We start from the raw sequence: 22,409 nt of genomic DNA on the forward strand, positions 1-22,409 counted from the left end.
ACCATTTCCACTAAGATCAGGAACAAGACAAGGCTGCCCACTCTCACCATTCTTATTCAACCTAGTTTTGGAAGTTTTAGCCACAGCAATCAGAGAAGAAAAGGAAATAAAAGGAATCCAAATTGGAAAAGAAGAAGTAAAGCTCTCACTGTTTGCAGATGACATGATACTATACATTGAGAATCCTAAAGATGCTACCAGAAAACTACTAGAGCTAATCAATGAATTTGGTAAAGTAGCAGGATACAAAATTAATGCACAGAAATCTCTGGCATTCCTGTACACTAATGATGAAAAATCAGAAAATGAAATCAAGAAAACACTCTCATTTACCACTGCAACAAAAAGAATAAAATATCTAGGAATAAACCTACCTAAGGAGACAAAAGACCTGTATGCAGAAAATTATAAGACACTGATGAAAGAAATTAAAGATGATACAAATAGATGGAGAGATATACCATGCTCCTGGATTGGAAGAATCAATATTGTCAAAATGACTCTACTACCCAAAGCAATCTACAGATTCAATGCAATCCCTATCAAACTACCATTGGCATTTTTCACAGAACTAGAACAAAAAATTTCAAAATTTGTTTGGAAAAACAAAAGGCCCCGAATAGCCAAAGCAATCTTGAGAACGAAAAATTGAGCTGGAGGAATCAGGCTCCCTGACTTCATACTATACTACAAAGCTACAGTAATCAAGACAGTGTGGTACTGGCACCAAAACAGAAAGATAGATCAATGGAACAGGATAGAAAGCCCAGAGAGAAACCCACGGTCATATGGTCACCTTATCTTTGATAAAGGAGGCAGGAATGTACAGTGGAGAAAGGACAGCCTCTTCAATAAGTGGTGCTGGGAAAACTGGACAGGGACATGTAAAAGTATGAGATTAGATCATTCCCTAACACCATACACAAAAATAAGCTCAAAACGGATTAAAGACCTAAATGTAAGGCCAGAAACTATCAAAATCTTAGAGGAAAACATAGGCAGAACACTCTATGACATAAATCACAGCAAGATCCTTTTGGACCCACCTCCTAGAGAAATGGAAAAAAAACCAAAGATAAACAAATGGGACCTAATGAAACTTCAAAGCTTTTGCACAGCAAAGGAAACCATAAACAAGACCAAAAGACAACCCTCAGAATGGGAGAAAATATTTGCAAATGAAGCAACTGACAAAGGATTAATCTCCAAAATTTATAAGCAGCTCATGCAGCTCAATAGCAAAAAAACAAACAACCCAATCCAAAAATGGGCAGAAGACTTAAATAGGCATTTCTCCAAAGAAGATATAGACTGCCAACAAACACATGAAAGAATGCTCAACATCATTAATCATTAGAGAAATGCAAATCAAAACTACAATGAGATATCTTCTCACACCAGTCAGAATGGTCATCATCAAGAAATCTAGAAACAATAAATGCTGGAGAGGGTGTGGAGAAAAGGGAACACTCTTGCACTGCTGGTGGGAATGTGAATTGGTACAGCCACTATGGAGAACAGTATGGAGGTTCCTTAAAAAACTAAAAATAGAACTACCATATGACCCAGCAATCCCACTACTAGGCATATACCCTGAGAAAACCATAATTCAAAAAGAGACATGTACCAAAATGTTCATTGCAGCTCTATTTACAATAGCCCAGAGCTGGAAACAACCTAAGTGTCCATCATCGGATGAACGGATAAAGAAGATGTGGCACATATATACAATGGAATATTACTCAGCCATAAAAAGAAACGAAACTCATCTATTTGTAATGAGGTGGATAGACCTAGAGTCTGTTATACAGAGTGAAGTAAGTCAGAAAGAGAAAGACAAATACTGTATGCTAACACATATATATGGAATTAAAAAAAAAAGTCATGAAGAACCTATGGGTAAAATGGGAATAAAGACACAGACCTACTAGAGAATGGACTTGAGGATATGGGGAGGGGGAAGGGTAAGCTGTGACAAAGCGAAAGAGAGGCATGGACATATATACACTACCAAACGTAAGGTAGATAGATAGTGGGAAGCAGCTGCAGAGCACAGGGAGATCATCTTGGTGCTTTGTGACCTCCTGGATGGGTGGGATGGGGAGGGTGGGAGGGAGGGAGATGCATGAGGGAAGGGATGTGGGAACAGATGTATATGTATGACTGATTCACTGTGTTATAAAGCAGAAACTAATAAAAAAAAAGAAATATTTCTCTCTAGTCATTCTGGTCCTTTTTGTAAATAAAAATAAGTCAATGAATATTGAATAGAGGATTGACTTGGGAAAACAGAAAAAGATAAAAATGTCAAATAAAGAGTTAGTAGAAAATTGTACTCATTCATGTAACATGTAAAAAAAGTTTTCCATTTTTAAATCTAAACACTACCACATTGCAATTCAATTTAGTAATTAGATAAAAAAAAATTACCAAATAATCTAAGAATAGTTTAAAGTTGTGGGTTATGAAGTAAATATCTTCTTTTACTCAAAGCACTTGTTAAAATGCCTGACATTTGAAAGACAGGTAACTAGGTGACAGGACAATGTATTAGAGACAGTATTTAAAAGGTAAAAATTATTAATCAGTGTTCTAAATGTAGGCAGAAACATATGAATGATGCTTGCATTATTTTAAAATCATAGATTAAATGAATCTTATTTTAGAAAGGCTCAATTACCTCCTAGCATACAAGGAAATATATTCTAGAAATTCAGTGAAATATTATAGGACAAAACCACTTAGCAAGCCTAAAATACTGTTGTCACATGATGATAAGTCACAAGTGCATGCAGTGCACATTAGTCAGGAGGGAGGGTATTTTTGTCTCTCATTGTTTATCTGTGAAACTTATTAAGAAATATATACTTGGGGATTATTATACCCAGCCAGGAGGTAATTATTTATTTATTTATTTATTTTTGCGGTACGCGGGCTTCTCACTGTTGTGGCCTCTCCCGTTGTAGAGCACAGGCTCCGGACGCGCAGGCTCACCGGCTATGGCTCACGGGCCTAGCCGCTCCGTGGCATCTGGGATCTTCCCGGACCGGGGCACGAACCCGTGTCCCCTGCATCGGCAGGCAGACTCTCAACCACTGCGCCACCAGGGAAGCCCAGGATGTATTCTTATATACTAAACCTGTCTAGCCTGAATGGATCAAACAGGGACAGATAGATGACAAATATATAGGTAGCTAAATAATAGATAGATAAATAGATAGATAATCTCATGTGCATATAATTACCTTAATATTAAGAACCAAAATTTCCATATTAAATCATTTAACCATTTAATGTAACTAGTCAATACATCAAATGCATCCTTAGCAAAGTTTTATAATTAGCTCAAGGAAAATTAGTACACCAAGGTAAACATGTATTTTTAAAACATCTTTTTGCTTAAAATATGTATATTTCAAATAGTCAAAAATGAAATTTGAGTGCATTGAGTGCATGGGTTGAATGGTGCCCCTGCAAAAGATATATCTAATATCCAAGTGTTCTAGAATCTGCAAATATTACTTTATTTGGAAAAAGTGGTCTTTGTAGATGTGATTAAGTTAAGGATTTTGAAATGAGAATATCCTGAATTATCCAAGTGGTCTTTAAATCCAATGACAAGTGTCTTTATAAGAAGAGAAGATACAGACACAGACAAAAATCCGTGTGGAGAAGGGGTCGGAGATTGCACACAAGCCAAAAAGTGCCTGGGGCCACCAGAAGATCGAAGAGGCCAGGACAGATTCTCCCACAGGGCTTTTGGAGGGAGCATGGGCCTGCTGACACCTCGATTTTAGACTTCTGGCCTCCAGAACTGTAACAAAGTCAATTTCCATTGTTTTAAGTCACCAAGTTTGTGGTGATTTGTTACAGTAGCCCTAGGAAACAAGTTCTGTGGAAATGAGGGAAAATAAAGAGGATGAAAGAAGAATCATTCTTTTAAAAAAATATAAGTGGTAATTCAAACCTTCAGGGTACCAGAAAGGAAATCAAAAGCTATTATCCATCACTTAAAGCTTCTATATATATTAACATACTGCCCTGGAATAGTCCTTATTCCACTGACAAAGAAGTGGCTGACTGTGCCTTCCTTTCATGAGTCTGTCTCTAAAATACTCCAATCCAAAAGCACCTAGGATCTCTGAACTCTCTGCACTCCAGGTGCCCACACTGCCTCTGACTTTCCCTTATAAGAATATATTTTAAGGATTCATCATCTCTATATTACAAACTGAAAGGTAACCATAGATGATTAATTTTAAGTGTATCTACAAAAGGTTGATAAACTGTAAAAATCAAGCTAATTACTTTACCTTTGGACCTTGTCTTCCTGGATATCCTGGTAATCCTGGAACACCAAGTTTCCCCTAAAGTTAAAATAATAATAATAATAATACTGATCAATTCTAAGATGAATTAAGTTTAAATGATGATTTTAGTCATTTTTCTAGAAGTTAGAACCACATATTTGCACATTTGAAATGAAGATTTGCAAGTTTTTGCCATTCTTTACTTTCATTATATTTCTTAATTTGAATAGGGAAAATAATGTTGCTAATGTTATAATGTTCACTAACTTAACCTCTGTTGTCTAAGTGATAGTGCCTTCTTTAGTGACATAGAACACTGAGTAAAAAGAATTCTAGACTGTTTGTGAGCTAAAGAATATGCTAAGAAATCACCTAAGTTTTATGAACATTAAATACTATTTAAAATTAATGGATGTAGTTAGAACTGCATGTAGATCTTATCATTCCAACTAAAGGTAATCTATTTGATAAAATTATTTCATTTCTCACTGTAAATATAAAGCAAGCAATCATAAGTTAACGTTTTTTTGCTGAGTATGGAAAGTTTAAATAACTATACTAAGAAATTTGAACCTGAATTTTGAGCAAAGTTTCTTCTTTTATTCAAATGTCTGAATAAATTGGGTTAATAAATACTAAATGGTGAGAGATATAGCTAAATAATGATTTTTGTGGAGTGTTAATTCCTACAGGTGGGAACTTGAATATGCAGCTATTTTCTTCCAGTTCAATGAGATTACCTCTCAATCTGAAAGTGTTGAAACATGATAGATTACAGTGAAGCCCGAAGATATAACAAATACTAAGAGGTTTAAAATGCTAAACTAACAAAATTGGCCTCTTGAACAAAGCATTAAATTAAAAACATGAGTAGAGAGAAAATAAAATTAAAATAAATGAATTGAGTAAAATATGTTTGTGGAATTTTACTGTGACATTTTCCTTAAGAACTTATGAAAGCACATTTCATATATAAAATATTATTTATCAAAGTCTTAAACATTAACAGACACATAGTATCATTATTTCCCATGTGCATTTAATGAAATAAGAATAAAAACAAACAAGTTCAAATTACTATATATAAAACATTAATAGATGAGCAGGATTTTATGAAAAAATAAATATTTTACTGGATGAAGCAAGGCAAGAAATTAGAAATATAGTTTATGACCTTATTATTATAGGTTGAACTAAACATTTGTCTGATTCATGATCAACACTGCATAGGTAAGCAGTCTTCACATGGAAAGCATTCAAACAAGGCTTAAGAAGCATACTTATAATGATATCCCCTTGGATAGAGTAAGTTATCACAGCTGGTTTTATGCTACTGATTTCAAGGTTAATGAAATTCTCTAATTATTAGAAAACTTTTGTAGTCTATGTTAATACTACATTAGAATGTAAATTCATTCATTTTAGAGTCATTTAAAAATAAATCCAGACAGAAAATTTCTTTGTATTTTCAGTGTGGTGATAAGCAACTTCAATAAAAGGGAAAATTCTAATGAAAGGGGAAAGATGAAGCACTGTGGGGTAAAGTCCTGATGCCTCAGAATAGTTTGTGGGACCGTTTAACAGAATATAGTGGGGTTGAGAAAAGAGGAAGGTCCTAGAGTATCCTTAACTATTGGCAAGTGAGCACTTTAAGTAGAAGAGTCATAGGCCTTGTAAGCCCTTATTCCCCCAACCTTATCTTTTCCCTCCATTGCCTAAACACAATGACATTATTCATCAGTTTACAAACCACAACTAAGAGTATGAAACTGTAGAAGAACTACTATAGCAGATGACTCATAATGACATGAGGAAATGATTTTTATTTGTCTAGTCACAATTCTTATATAATCCTTATATATTTTCCTTGTGGGACAGGATAGTAAGGGGCAGAGATGACAATTTTCTTACATAGCATGGAATTTCCATATTTATAGAATAATGGCATGCTCACTATAAAAACTGGAGAATAGTCATATTTACAAAAAAAAGGAAATCATTTGATTTGTATCACCTAGAGATAATTATTATTTATATTTTCCTTCAGGGTACATAATCAGAAAGCACTTGTCATATATATTTCTAGTTTTGTCTTAATTTAACTTCAGGTTCATTATAAGACTTTTACAATATCACTAAATATTCTATGAAGGTATAATTTTAATGTTGCCTAATATCCTATCTAAACGTAAGTATAATGATTGCAAATATTTTTGACATAATGCATATAGCCCAGTGGCTCTTAAAGCAATGAATATTAATATTATCTGGGGATATTTTAAAACATAGAGATGCTTGAGTTAACCCCAGATTAAAATTAAAACCTTTTCAAGTTTGGCCTGAACATCAGTATTTTTAAAAACATTTATCCTGTAAAAATATATGTTTATGTGGAAAGAGTGAAAAAAAGGATATTTTAGTTTGAGGGCCAAAGATGATTCAAGTTGTTTGAAAATAATAAGTAGACTATCTTTGATTGGTTCTTTCAGGCTTCATTAATCACACTCAAATTGTGCACTTTTAATATTGAAGAGCATTAAGAGTGGTTGATTCTACATGGCCAATGGAAGCAGAAGGGACTAGAAAATAAGGAAGAGTGAAAGAGGATAAATGTACCCGTCTCATGATTATACTTCTAAGTAGTAATATGGATATGAAACTGAAATTCAAAAAATTGAAATTCAATAAAACCCTTTAGATTTACATCACAGGTGATTAAAAACACCCTAAAATCACAGTGAAGCATCATCTACAAGAGGACCTGTGAATATAAAGTTGCTCCCTAACCTTCTCTCCTGCTTGACCAGCAGGACCGGGGTCTCCGGTGGGACCTGATCGACCTTTGGGGCCTTCAGGGCCATCTTCTCCTCTTGGACCTACTTGACCAACTTCCCCCTGAAACACAGAGTAACAACATTCTTGTAATTTAAAATACCTTGGAGACTGAATGGCAGAAATTATAGTCTATCAAAAAGTTATATTCTTCAACTCTTGGTTTGTTTACTCACATATTACATATGACAAAGAGGCTTGAAAGTATTTGATTTCATCAATCTTTCCATTAATAAATAAACTACTCAATGCAGTCTGAAAGTTGAAAAACTACAGAAGCCCTATGGTGCCATGTATCACATTAAATTAATTTTAATACATTATGTTGCAGAAAGAGAGAGGGAGAGAAAAAATAAATAAGAATCAAAATTAGACACTGTAGGTTGGCTGAACTGTAGGTTGCTACACCAAAATATGCCACTTTGGCATAAGGATTATTTTGAACTGAAGGCAATTGAAAAGAAGCAGATACAAAAAATGTTCTCTACCCACCCCATACTTGCTTAAAAGCAGGACACAAATTTGCAAAGGTGTCTTTCCTCCCCTCTCTACTAGAAAGGACAAAAATTAATCACTAGTGATAACTAAACCCTTACCAGTCCAGAGACAGAAGCAGGCACCAGTGGAATCTACCTATGCAACAAACTTTACAACTAGCATTTATATACCATTAGTTTCCCATATTCCCATAGCCTTCCCACAATTTACAGTACTAGAAACTCGAAGTCCTTTTCCTGCTCAAAATTTATTGTTCCTTTGCTAAAATGCTATACAAGCCCCAGTTGTAACCACTCTTTTTAGTTACTCATCATGAGTGTTCCCATATATAATCATGATACATATGCTAGCAAACTTCTGTTTACTTTTCTCTTGTTCATCTGTCTTGTGTCAGTCTAACTTTACAGGGCACCAGCCTGAGAACTTATCAGGGTAATAAGGAATATAAATGTTCCTCCCAGATGATACCAACTTTAGAAATCACCGTTTGGAGCACAAGAAAAATGTCTCTGTTTTAAACTTGGCTTTCGCATTTCAGGTATTAGGAACTGGAATGTGTAAGTTATTGCCCCTATCCCGGACACAGGCTTTCTATGCATTTTAGGAAAATCAGTATTCTATAGTATCATTTTTTGCTTAAATTTATTAGATACTATTATGCTAGTTATAAAATAAATCTTCCCAATAAAATTTAATTTACTTTAGGTGACACAATTTTGTTTTCAAGGTACTCATTAACAGAAAAACAGTGTACTATTTCTACATTTAAAAATTCAAGACAACTATATAGTGAACATTCATAAAAGTTGCAGATACAGTTTCCATGCAGCATAGCTCACTATATGTGAACAAAATTTAAAACAAATCTATTGAATTAATTATATAAAACAATTTGATCATCATTTTAGAAAATATCTGTAAACAATAATACCATATATATAATATACTATATATTATGTATATATATTATATATATATATATAACTATGGATATTCTGGGACATATAGAGATTTAACATAACATCTAAAAAACAACTGATACTATATTATCTCTGCAAAAATTAAACACCTAATCATCATATAAAAATGGAAGTGAAAAATATCACAGGTAGTACATTTTTATTTATCCTGTGTTTGCAATATTTAATTATAAGAATAAACATACAAATGTATGTATTAGTGCAAATTTCTTTCTACTTACTCTGTCACCTTTAAGACCCATGTCCCCTTTGAATCCTGGAAAACCATCTTCACCCTAAAAAGTATAAGTATTAAAATAAGTGTTTAATCAATTGTTTCTATGAATCTAAAATATGGCTATACAAATTATGAGAACTGGTAATTAGGAAAAATTGTTCTGAGAAATATGTACCTTAGTTGTGAAACCTCCTCTTCCCTATTTTAACCCTTTATCCCCAGTATTCTCCCATTTTCCCATAATTAATGCTTCTAAGTTACCAGAAAAGTTTTCACAAATGTGTCCATTGAATCTTCTCTATCTTATGGGGGGGGGGGATAACCATTTTCTTATAACAACATGTATCCTATGTTATTTGAACAAAGAAAAAGTAAAAATTTAATTAATTATATTAACTTTGGATTATAAGAACTCTGGACAACCAAATAAATTGTCTTTAATTCACTGATATATAACTAAGAATTTTATATCATTCATTTTGTCTACTGTGCTTTAGATAAATGTCTTCTGACTCAACTTGTTCTCTAATTACAATCTCTCTTCAGGTGAAGAATAAGCAAATTAATATTATCCTTAACGTGTAAATAGTATAGATTGCTTATCGTCACATCATATGCACAAACAAATGATGCTGAAAACTGGGCATTGTTTAGCAAAGAGAGGAGAAATTTTGACTATGAAAATATTTCCTGTCATTTTTACTATATGCAGACTTTTTTTTTTTTTTTTTTTCTTTTTTTGCGGTACGCGGGCCTCTCACTGTTGTGGCCTATCCCGTTGCGGAGCACAGGCTCCGGATGCGCAGGCCCAGCGGCCATGGCTCACGGGCCCAGCCGCTCCGCGGCATATGGGATCCTCCCAGACCGGGGCACAAACCCGTATCCCCTGCATCGGCAGGCGGACTCTCAACCACCGCGCCACCAGGGAGGCCCTATATGCAGACTTTTAAGATAAGCTTCATCAATAACCTTCCTGTCTCTTAATTTCAAGAAAAAAATTTAAATTCCTAAGGAATAATCATTCATGTATTCAATAGCATTAATTGAGCAATAACTCTGTTCAGAGTATTGTGGAGTAGTTTGAAGTTTTTGTTTTACCAATGATTTGTATTAATTTTGGTACAGATGGAATAGAATGGGTGTTTAGAGAAGAAAGACATGAGGATGATGATAATGATGATGATGTGTTGTGCTGGTGCTTGTTCTGGTGAGGCAAGAAGTGACTTTGGAGATTTGAGGGGTACCTCAATTAGTAGTTGGAGAATAAGTATTCATGTATTCAATAGCATTAATTGACTTGCAGAGTTCGAGAAAAAGTCATGTCAGGCCAAGTCTGAGAACAGAGCTGAGAAGATTAGTTCCTTCACATCCACATCCTGCTGCCAACTGACCTCTACAAAACATAAAACTGATCACATCAGTTTTTGCTTTAAAATACTTCAGTGGTTCCAAAGTGCTAATGATGAATATAAGCTGCCAACCCCCCTCTCCTTCCTACCATGATCTAGGCTTTGTTCACCTCTATAGTCTTATCTTTGGTCTTAAATCCCCTCTCTACTTCTATCCAACACACTGGGACTGATTTTAGAAAAACTGAATTACCTGTATTTCCATTTGTAATTCTTGCATTGGTTGACTACTTACACATACACACACATCTGCAAATCCTTTACCTTCTCTGTCTACCTGGTGATACTTTCCTCTTCTTTTAGGAGTTAGTTCATGATTCTGCTATGAAGTTTTCCATGACCTCAATCTTTCCCCCTTAAAATTAACCTCTTTGTCCTGTGTGCCCCACTGAACATTTAGTATTATAAGATAACATCCTGCACTTAATAGATCATAGGTCTCTTTCTTTCTACTAAATAGTCAAAACCAAGAATCATGCCGAATTAACCTCTGAATCTCCAGTGCCTAGTACATTTTGACCCTCGAAAATCATGATATTTAATAAACTTTTATTAAATGTACATTTGGAATCATCTTTGCCTCAGTGCTAGTTTGGTAAGTATGCTAAAGTCCAGAAAATATCAGGTTATGATGGATATATGAGACTTAGACTTGGAAAAGGAATCCAATCTGATATCCTATCTAAACATAAGAATTCTGACAGGTCTAAAAGTTTTGACACAAGCATAACATTTTCAACTTTCTGGCCACAAAGTAGCTTTGTGGAATTAGGATTCTCTCTGCACTGAATGCAACTGTGCAATAGCAGAGGCTTAAAAGCTGAAAATGACCACTTAACTTCCTATTGACTGGTGTCTTCAATACTTTCTCCCTAGAGAGAAAGGTAATTACACAGTTGCCAAGTTTAGTTAAAAAAAATACTGCACTCTATGTCTAAAATCAGTAACAGTTTTTAGGATATTTTGTCCGGGAGAGATTTGTTTTTTTTTTTTTTTTTTTTTTTTTTTTGCTGTACGCGGGCCTCTCACTGCTGTGGCCTCTCCCGTTGCGGAGCACAGGCTCCGGACGCACAGGCCCAGCGGCCATGGCTCACGGGCCCAGCCGCTCCGCGGCATATGGGATCCTCCCAGACCGGGGCACGAACCCGTATCCCCTGCATCGGCAGGCGGACTCTCAACCACTGCGCCACCAGGGAGGCCCGAGATTTGTTTTTTAAGAGAGCATATAGTAGACTAGATGATATTTATGTCAAAATTTTGTTTTCAATACATTTGCAATTAAAAAATAAATTAGATGACTCAAGTTATTAAGAATATCCTTACAATAAGTGACATTTTTTAAACAAATAACACTTTCAAGCTACTAAGCTTTCCAGTCCTTAAATTATCAAGTCTGAATTAACATTTTTAAAAAGTAGACAGATTTTTAGAAAACATGTAAAAAAGGAATTCACCTGTGCCACTTGGTTAACTGGATTATGTTGCTTAGGTTCTAAGGAACAAATTTAGTCTAAACAATGGAGAATTTTATTCTAGTTAGGGTACTAACTTGGTATTTCACCTTTGGTTAATTAATTAATATTGTTATTCATAAAGGAAAATAATTTCAACTTCCTTCTTCATCTCTTATGAGATAAAGGGTCAATTATAATATATACTCAGAAAAACAAAATAACCAATAATCTCAAATTGTTTTCCTACATATAAGCAATATACATTTATTTTTTTTTCCTGAGTAGGTTTTTCCTCACATATATCTCATCATCTATAATTTTATTTTCCTTTGTCATTTGCTACTACCCCTCTTTCCACAAAGTTCACAACTTTCCCACCCCAATTAAATGCCTTTCCTTTAAACACTGCGTTCCCTAAAAATCCTTCGTGGGCACTAATTCCAGAGAAACAATTTGAATTGATATTTAAATGTATTACCAATAAAAACTGAGATTCCAAATTCCAACTGAGACAATATATTTTTTTGCTTAAGGAATTTGCAAGTAATTGCAAGTTCAACACTGTACAAACTACCACTGTGCTAGCTCAGTATGACACTATACCCTGAAGTTCATCTGTGATGACCAAGATGAATTGGGATTCAAATCAAAGTAGCTGAGTTAATTTAAAATGCATGACATTTTTTCACACAGTAGAATTGTCAATATAGTTGCATACTTTGACAATGCCTCAGTATGTAACCTATTTATTCTTTTCAGAAAAATAAAATATAATGTATATAATAAGTCCATCCCTTCTTGTTATCTATTCCTTACTAATATCAAATCTATTCAAGGTGTTTTTGATAATATTATGACTGTGGGAATAAACAGTTATCCTTGAAATCAAAATGTGTATTGCATATATTTCTCACCATATCTACCAACATTTTATACTTTGTTTTATAAAATGAAATATAGTAAGAATTAATGCAATACTGATTCTGAGTAATGTTATTCCATTTGAACACAGTCATCAAAAGATTTGGGGGCTCCACATTTAATGTTAAACATTTACATGTAAAAAATCTCAATTCTGTTTTCTTTATCAAATTAAACTATAAGCACTCTTTAAAAGAGTTCACATTCTTTCAGCCACCTTTACTTGGCTTTAATCTTAATTTCCTTCTTATTAAAGCTTTTGCTGTGCATGCAGTATCACATATGAAGACTTCCTCTTTCTCCAGTTGATTCATGTTACTTCTAACTTTCATATTTTGCACTTCATTTCAATTTATAAAATTTGGGGATTTTAGTAGAGAAAAAACTGGAATAAACATTCTTCTGTTATGCGTATAACTGGATCCAATCCAAGCATAAAAAACCAATCATAAGGCCAACCTTATAATTTAGAAAAGTTAAACACATGTAAGAAAAAAAGAGATGCAAGATTGATTGTATTTATGACATACCTTTTTTTTTAATAATTTAGTCCTCACCTGAGGATATAAGACTTCTAAAGTTTCCAGGATATAGACTACAAAATTAGACTTGCATTGTTTTGTACATAAGTTATCACTCAATATATTTGAGAAATGGAATATCTGTTCAACAAATTTAAATTTTTTATACAATAGGTATATAGCAATTAAAATCACCTAAATAAATTATGTTTTACCTTTTCACCTTTAGAGCCCTTGAGACCTCTGACACCATCTGCTCCCTATGGAATAAATTAGAAGGATTAAATAACTATAATATTTTACATTGAAATTAACTAATGTAGGAAAAAATAATATTTACCTTTACTCCTCGGGGACCAGGGTAGCCAATGGGACCCTGTGGGCCAGGAGGACCCTGAAAAAGACCCATTGCAATTTAAATACATAATGAACTGAAAGTGCCCCTCACTCACAACATACTATAATTTTACCAAATAATCTATAAGAACATGGTATTTTTCCTACTTCTGGTAAAGATTTCTTTGGTACTTTATCATTTGTGTCTAAAGTCAGATATCATGAACAAATCATGTGATGAGCCTTACCTACTCCAAACATATATTCATGCAAAAAGTAAGATAAATATTATGAATGTGTGAAATAATATAAATAATTATATAATTAATAACTGCTTTTCTAAGTCTGAAAAAAATCTGATGTCCTCAATGTCTAAAATAAACAATTATAGATTAGCCAAAAGGATAAATAATTTCTAACCAAAAATTAGCATTAAATTTATTGCATTCCAAATCAAAACTACAATGAGGTATCACCTCACACCAGTCAGAATGGCTATCATCAAAAAATTTACAAACGATAAATGCTGGAGAGGGTGTGGAGAAAAGGGAACCCTCTTGCACTGTTGGTGGGAATGTAAATTTATATAACCACTATGGAGAACAGTATGGAGGTTCCTTAAAAAACTAAAAACAGAAATAACATATGACCCAGCAATCCCACTACTGGGCATACACTCTGAGAAAACCATAATTCAAAAAGAGTCATGCACCACAGTGTTCATTGCAGCTCTATTTACAATAGCCAGGACATGGAAGCAACCTAAGTGTCCATCGACAGATGAATGGATAAAGAAGATGTGGCACATATATGCAATGTAATATTACACAGCCATAAAAAGAAATGAAATTGAGTTATTGGTAGTGAGGTGGATGGACCTAGAGTCTGTCATACAGAGTGAAGTAAGTCAGAAAGAGAAAAATAAATACCGTATGGTAACACATATATATGGATCTAAAAAAAAAATGGTTCTGAAGAACCTAGGAGTAGGACAGGAATAAAGATGCAGACATAGAGAATGGGCTTGAGGACATGGGGAGGGGGAAGGGTAAGCTGGGACAAAGTGAGAGAGTGACATGGACATATATACACTACCAAATGTAAAATAGATAACGAGTGGGAAGCAGCTGCATAGCACAGGGAGTTCAGCTCGGTGTTTTGTGACCACCTAGTTGGCTGGGATAAGGAGGTTGGGAGGGAGGGAGATACAAGAGGGAAGAGATATGGAGATATATGTATATGTATAACTGATTCACTTTGTTATAAAGCAGAAACTAACACACCATTGTAAAGCAATTATACTCCAATAAAAGATGTTAAAAAAATTTATTGCATTCACATCATCAAGAATATGATCAAAATTATATATTTTCCATGGCTGGCTTCATTTCACTAGTCTACCTAAAGGAAATAAAGTATAATATACAATCGTATATAATATATAATAGTAATGTTGACTATTTTAATGAGTCCAAAATTAGCAACTCTAAATAAAAATGATCTTACCCTGCTACTGTAATCCAAAATAATATTAACATTGAAAGCTTTTACTTTGATATTTTATTTAGATATTTTGATAATCGTTGCTCTTACAATTTAGTCTCCTCTTATGTAAAGGTTATCAGAAAGTAGTAAGTATAGATAAAATTCAAGTGACAAACACTTTAATGATATTCAGTAGTTCTTGTCCAATTTCATTATTATTACTATGGTCATTTATTCCACATATACTGCATAGGCAGAATGTGGATTTATTTCTTATCATGAGAATATTTTTGAAAAAACAGAGAATGCTAGTCTAATTGATCAAATTGCCAATGCAAAATTAAAAGTTATCTAAGACACATCTTTTTTATACCCTAAATAAAAAGTAACTATAGAAACATGATTTGTGTCTAAATGTTAGCAAAAATTATTTTGAAAGTAAAGACATATTACAGGTAGAGAGTAACTACTTTCTGGCACTTAGTTTCCAATATTCATATCCCTAAATGATCATCGAAGAATATGATGTATATATATACATACACACACACACACACACACACACACACACATATATTGTAGAAATGATCAAATGATCAAAGTAAGGCATTTTCTCTAGAGGATAAGGTGACAATATTTAAATGGATATTTTGTAACATACCAGAGAACCCTTTTCTCCAGACTGGCCTTCTTTTCCAGGATGACCCTACATTTAACAAAAATATAGACTGGTGAGATGCAATATTAATGGTAATTTATACTATGAAATTTTTCCCTTTTTTCCCATCTGTTGAGGTTCTACTCTTTATGTTTCAAAATATATTGCACATTTTGCATCAGTGTATATGGCTTTAAATAACACTGGAAACTGTGGCATTTGGAAAGAAAAATAGTTAGTTTATATTGCATAGGTATAAGTTTCATCAGCTACATAATATACTTGAGTGAGAGCTTGGGAAAAGCACATAACACATATTATTCATCAACAATTCAACCCCAGTCTCATTTAGAGTCTTACATAAAGGTGTTTCAATCTAACTTCTATTTTGCATATTGATCAAATAACCATACACACATCTTTAAAAAGCAACTAAAATATGTGGATGGGATATTTTAAAATATAGCAACATCATAAATACTAATGGTGTTTGTAATCAAGTTATTGAGAGTCACTAAATATTGCATAAAATCATACAGCTCCACAACAACTATACTCAATGAAAACAAGTAGTTGCAGAATGAAAATTTTTGTACCCTAGCTCTGAGTAAATAGTTTGAAGAGAAAAAAATAACAACTGTGGAGATTACATAATTACATTATTTATTACTATGTGATAAGATATAATAAACATTGCTATATTTCTAGAAAGGCAGAGGAATTTTCATGTAAGATGTCTGAGGAAACTTACAAAAGGTGAGGAATTTCACCTGGACTCTCAAGAAACATGTTCTTTGAAAAGGAAGAGAGAATGGAAAAGTGTTTTCTATGAAAAGAAAAAGACATAACAAAAGGTGTAGCAATAGAAAATGTAAAGCATGCTAAGAGAAAAGTGAGTGGTAGGAAAATATGAGATTCTGGCCTAGAGTGGTCCAAAGCCCACTGGGAGCTCCTTAAAGAGTTTGCAATATGGAAGTGGCATGATGAAATAACATTTTAGAGAGATCAATGTTTAATTATTGGCTTGACTGCTTTTATTACTGAATTCTTACAATCACTTCTAAAGCACACGTAAAATCTATTTTTGCAAATAACATATAGAAATTTTAATGACCAGGTAACTATTACTTACAGGAGGCCCATCAGCACCAGGAAGTCCTCCGAGCCCTGGTTTTCCTTGTGGTCCCTAATCAAATAGAGAAAAATAATATTTTCGTTTAAAAATTGAAAATAATGAAAAGTCTGACTTTGTACATAGTAATATACAGCCAATAAAATTCTTAACTTGAGTCACTGGCTTTCATCTATAAGCAAAAATCATCTGAATACTTTTTAACATATTATGTAGAAGAAATGGTATATAAAGATAGATGAAAACCAAATTTAACATCTGTCAAAGACATGCTAGTTTTCATCCTGCTTAATAGTCCTAAATGTGTCTTTTTAAATTAACAAGTTAGTTTTTGCATACCACAATAAACTGGAACTTATAGAATAAAAAGGAAAACAATATAGGTCAATATACAATCAATATACATTGATTTATATCATTGAGAAAGCAAATATTGGCTATTTCCATCAATGATGTTAATAAGTGCCAATTCACAGGGAACTATATTCAATACCTTGTGATAAACAATAATGGAAAAGAATATGAAAAAGAATGAACTAAATCACTTTGCTGTACAGTAGAAATTAATACAGCATTGTAAATCAACTGTACTTCAGTAACTATTTATTCAACAGATTAGTCTGTGTTTAATCACAGGGGACTTCAAATCTCATTTAATTTGATCATTGTTAAGGTTGGAACATGCTAAGAATGACTATTACAAGAAGTAGACCCTTCATCGGGAGAAAAATTGGCTTTCTGCTTAGAATAATTAACTTTATCAAGTCTTCAGAGCCTAAACCATTATTGCTTACTGGTCAAGTCATTAGCCAGAATTTAGAAACAATTAAAAGGGCAAGGATATATCAGCAAGCCTAGATGCTGGATGTAGGAGGATTTTTCCAGTCTTAGAAAGTATTTAGAAAAAGCATTGTATTCATATACATGGATAGTACAAAATTTAACTAGAAAGCCTCACTTAAATCACTTAACAAGAAAGTCTCACTTAAATCACTATGGAACAATACACACAAATAAAGATAACCTTTAAATTGAACAATCTGGACTGTATAACTGGATTTAATTGCATCTCATTTACAGGATTTAAAAGATTCAATTCCCTTCACCACTCTGCAAAGTGATATACAGTTAAGTAATCTAACATTATGAAACAACTGTTATAAAACTTGTTTTTTTATGGCAATATTTTGCCTTTCACTCAAATCATTTTTTTGCTCTCAGGAAATAGTCTTATTTCTTCAAAACAAAATGTAGATTACAAAGGCAAAACTATTCCAGTAATTATTATTATCAGCAGATATATTTCTAAGACAATGATCTTGTGTACAATACTACATGGATTTTATATTGCTGCTATATATTTAAGGGTAGATGAGAAATACTAAAACTCTTGTACTATAGGATGATTTTTTTAATCAAGTTAAAATCAATCCATCTTTTTTAAAATGGAAGCTCCATGACAGTAAAATATTTTGTCAGGTTTCTTAACTGCTTGGTGTCTCCCTACAGGAATGGGAACAAAGTTAAATGAATGAATGCCATATTTTAGATTTTAATAAAATAGTTAAAATTTATTGTGCCTCTATGCACTATGTTAAGCAATATATAATATATATATATTATATATATTTATGTGTATAGTATCCATTTTAAGTCTCAAGCAATTCCATGAAATATCAGCATCAAAGAGCTTGAGTAATTAACTAATGTTAATACAACACAGAGTAGCAATATAAATGAATCCAGATCTGTAGCCATATCATCAAAGTCCTTGGCTTTAACTAATATATATTTCGTGTCTTTCTTTCTCTTCTTTAGCTCATATAGTTATACAATACCATTTGTTTTCTGTAAAGCCATTAACATATGTGATGTAAATTCTGAAGCCATAAATTAAATCACCGGACTTAACAGTATATTTAGGTTATCAACGTGTCAGAAAAGCAATATAGTTGTCATCCATTTTAGTTAATTAGCTTGAACTTTATAAAATCTTTTATCACAAATATAATAACAGCATAGGCTATGATAACTTAGGACAAAAATATAAAAGTTATTGGGAATTAAAATATATATGACATTATTTAAATTATATTTAATTGTGAGATTATAGCATGATCCAACTGAAAACGTTATTCACCAAGTTTTGAAAGACAAGGCTCTTGAGCCAGAATAAACAGAACACAGTATATCATAAAGAAAATAAAAGTAATATAGATCCAAAATAAACTACAAATAAAATGCATTTTCTTCATGTTCTTGAGTTTCTTTCTCCTTTTGATGGAAAGAGGCTGTCTTTGGACTCAAGAGCTGGATATATTCAAAGCAGAGAAAGAAGCGGCCTGTGCTTAAAGACAGCTCTCTTCCTACCACAAGAAGTGCAGTGAATCAGATTCTATATTTTACCTGTGGCTCAACAAAGGGAATTCAGATATAACAGCTTTCCTTAAAAGCAAATTCTTCCTAGGAATACAGTTCTGAGATGATAAAATTATTGTAGAAAATTCAATAGGCACATGCCTCAAGTGCAATTTATGGTTATGATGAGCTAATCTGAATGTTAAGAATGGTCCAGATTAAGATCTCTGATCTAAAGCAAAGATTTTAAATCACCTTTGGTACCTAACTCTTAAATAAATAAACCATTTTCCAATAGCACTCTAATACTGTAAACATATGGAAAATATGCACAGAGAAAAAGTACTTTAAAGATCATTTAAGTTTGATATGCTAATTCTTAACATTAATAATAAGTAACTTGGTAAGAATGTTACCAATGGACTTGAATATATATTTTACCAAAGAACATATAGAAAAGGTCAATAAGCACATCAAAATATGCTCAGCATCACTAGTGATTAGGGAAATGCCAATTAAAACAATAAGATACTATTTCACACCAACAAAAATGACCATAATCAAAAAAAGGAGCAATATTAGTATTGTTGAGAATCTAGATAAACTAGAATCCTCATAAATTGCTGATAGGAAGGAAATATGGTACAACCACTTTGAAAAACAATTGGAAACTTCTTAAAATGTTAAATATAAATTTACCATATAACCCAGCAATTCCACTTCTAAGTATCTACCAAAAATAAATGAAAACATGTCTACACAAATACCTTTTTACAAATATTCATAGCAGCACTATTCATAATAGCTGAAAAGTGTACATAACTCATATGTCCCTCAACTGCTGAATAAGTAAAGAAAATGTGGTATATTCATTCAATGGAATACTATTTGGCAACAAAAAGGAGCAAAGTGCTGATACATGCTGCAATATGGATAAACCTCAAAAACATGATGCCAAATGAAGCCAAACACAAATGTCACATATTATATTCATTCATATGATTAAATTAAAATATTAATTTCATTCCTATATCTTGTTCACATGAGATGTTCAGATAAGGTAAATCTATAAAGATAGAAAGTAGATCAGTGGTTGTCTAGCTTTGTGGGTGAAATGGGGAGTGCAAATTGACACAAGGTTTCTTTCTGGGATGGTATAAGTATTCTAAAAATGTGATTGTGGCACAACTCTATAAATTTACTAAAAATCATTGACTTGTACACTTAAAATGAGTAAATTTTTAGGGTATGAAATTAACCCCAATAAAGTTGTTAATTTAAAAAAATACATATTCATAGAAGTCAACAAAAATAAGAAAAAATTGTATTAGAAAGAATTAGGTAACACTGTGCTGTAACTATAGGGGACAGGAAATATTACTTAGGGAATCTGTCAGAGGAGATAAGGACAAAAGACATCTCTTTAATTAAAAACGTATTCTTGTTTTGATCCAGACATTGAGTTATTAACAAGAACATCATTTGCCATTTATACATAAGAAACGGTGGCAATAATAACGTCACAATTTTTCCTTAATTAGACCTTGCTAAAAGCCTTTTGTCACAAGCAAACCTAATTACATTTTTTCAATAACGAGAAATAAAAGGAGAACCAAAATAAAGAGAAAACACTCACTCATATCAGTACGTTTCTGAAATTAATATAGCTGAGAATGTCACATTTGGAAGTTATCCAAATGGAAACTCTGTGAAATTTTATCATTTACAGTTCAGAGACATATGAATGACTGCTGCTCACCCTGTGCTTTCATAATTTAACTCCAGAATAATTCTTTATATGCTGGGACATTTAAATATCTATCAAAAACAGAAGGCAGGCCTTATACCTCCCTAAAGTTGACAACACAAGCTTGTTTACCAGACATTACTAGAACAAAAGAATAACTTACTTTTTCACCAGGAGGACCAATTGGACCTTGTGGACCAGGAAGACCCTATTTTAAAAGAATTCATTTCATATGTCAAGAATCATATCACAAGAATACACTTTTAAAATAGTAAATGATTAGCCCTCTATTTTACAAGAAATGATTTATGAGAATCTATATATATATCCCCCCACATTCCCCAGAAAGTTTTGCAACACTATGAGGGGTTTTACATAAGCTATTCTTCTGGCGATGGATATGTAATGTGATCCTATTCAGAACCCTCCTGCAGATGTCCTGGCATTCTATGAACACCAAATGACTCATTTTTCTCTTGGAAGAGGCCTCTGCAAATTTGCTCAATTTTTTTTTTAAAAGAAAAAAAAAAAGAATGATCTTCCTACATTCACAACAAACACTCTTAGCCCTACATAGAAAATTCTGAGGCTGTCAATTTTCTTGTATAAAGATACCATCTTATCCCATTATCTCAAAAAAGCTGTGACAGTTTAGACTTACTTGAGGTCCTGGATTCCCTTGCTGACCTGGAGGTCCAGGCTCCCCTTGGGGACCCTGCCATAGGAAAATATAGTCTTTAATAAAACTATTTCACATAATAGGTTTTTTTCTTCTCAGTTGAAAAATAGTCCCCAAATCATGTTTCCCTATAGAGAATCCGGAAAATCTTGCAAAATATTAATGCTAGCAGAAGCACTTGGCAGCACATTGTAAGAAATCTTAATTTTAGATTTAGCAACAAAAGTGATTTGTTAGTACTTAGATTACAGAAACGAGTTATCTTATGGATATTTTCTACATACCATGTTCCCTTTCGGTCCTGGGGGGCCATCCACACCTGCGATACCCTTCAATGACAAAAAAAATATGCATGAGTGTTAACAAGTTCAGATGCTACAATGGAAAATTTAGAAGACTAACTTAATAGCATGACACCCAGTAGCCTAGATTGACTAAAAAATCATTTTAGAACTTAATGAAAATGAGGGGAAAAGCAAGGTCTATACTCTCCTCTCCATGCCCATGGAGACAACCTAACAGCATTTTCCACTGCGTGTTCGGAATTTGACATGAAACAATAAAATAAGTAAACTAAAAGGAAGAGAAAAGAAAGAAGCCAGTGGAGTGGGGTATGCTCAGTTAAACTGATAGGCAGCATCATTAGGTCTTAGAATATAACAGAGCAGTAAACCCTTGGCTGTCTACTGAAAGCTTTCACAGCCTTCTGGCTTTAAAAAGTCTGGTAACAAGCATTCCCTAGGAAATCTTAAATGTTTTCAACAATACATACAGGCTGTCCTGTAGGTCCTGGAGTTCCCCTTGGTCCTAGCAAACCTCGTGGACCCTAGGAGGAAAAGAAAAGCACATTCTCATAAGAAATGTCTTCAAAA

At 33.2% G+C, this 22,409-nt stretch overlaps 1 protein-coding gene across 2 annotated transcripts in view; it reads right to left on the reverse strand.

Annotated features, from left to right (window-relative positions):
* Nucleotides 1–22,409, reverse strand: part of COL11A1 (collagen type XI alpha 1 chain) — a 207,751-nt gene that overhangs the window by 92,662 nt on the left and 92,680 nt on the right. For both annotated transcript variants that reach the window (XM_082612439.1, XM_082612440.1), the window contains exons 21-31: nt 22,310–22,363; nt 21,822–21,866; nt 21,520–21,573; nt 21,022–21,066; nt 16,754–16,807; nt 15,625–15,669; nt 13,483–13,536; nt 13,358–13,402; nt 8,842–8,895; nt 7,098–7,205; nt 4,314–4,367 (exon numbers count right to left, since the gene is read on the reverse strand). In XM_082612439.1, the coding sequence (XP_082468565.1) occupies nt 4,314–4,367; nt 7,098–7,205; nt 8,842–8,895; nt 13,358–13,402; nt 13,483–13,536; nt 15,625–15,669; nt 16,754–16,807; nt 21,022–21,066; nt 21,520–21,573; nt 21,822–21,866; nt 22,310–22,363 (612 nt within the window). The remainder of the gene's footprint in view (nt 1–4,313; nt 4,368–7,097; nt 7,206–8,841; nt 8,896–13,357; nt 13,403–13,482; nt 13,537–15,624; nt 15,670–16,753; nt 16,808–21,021; nt 21,067–21,519; nt 21,574–21,821; nt 21,867–22,309; nt 22,364–22,409) is intronic.

Source organism: Mesoplodon mirus, assembly GCF_964341445.2.
Source record: "Mesoplodon mirus genome assembly, chromosome: 3".
Classification (NCBI taxonomy): domain Eukaryota; kingdom Metazoa; phylum Chordata; class Mammalia; order Artiodactyla; family Ziphiidae; genus Mesoplodon; species Mesoplodon mirus.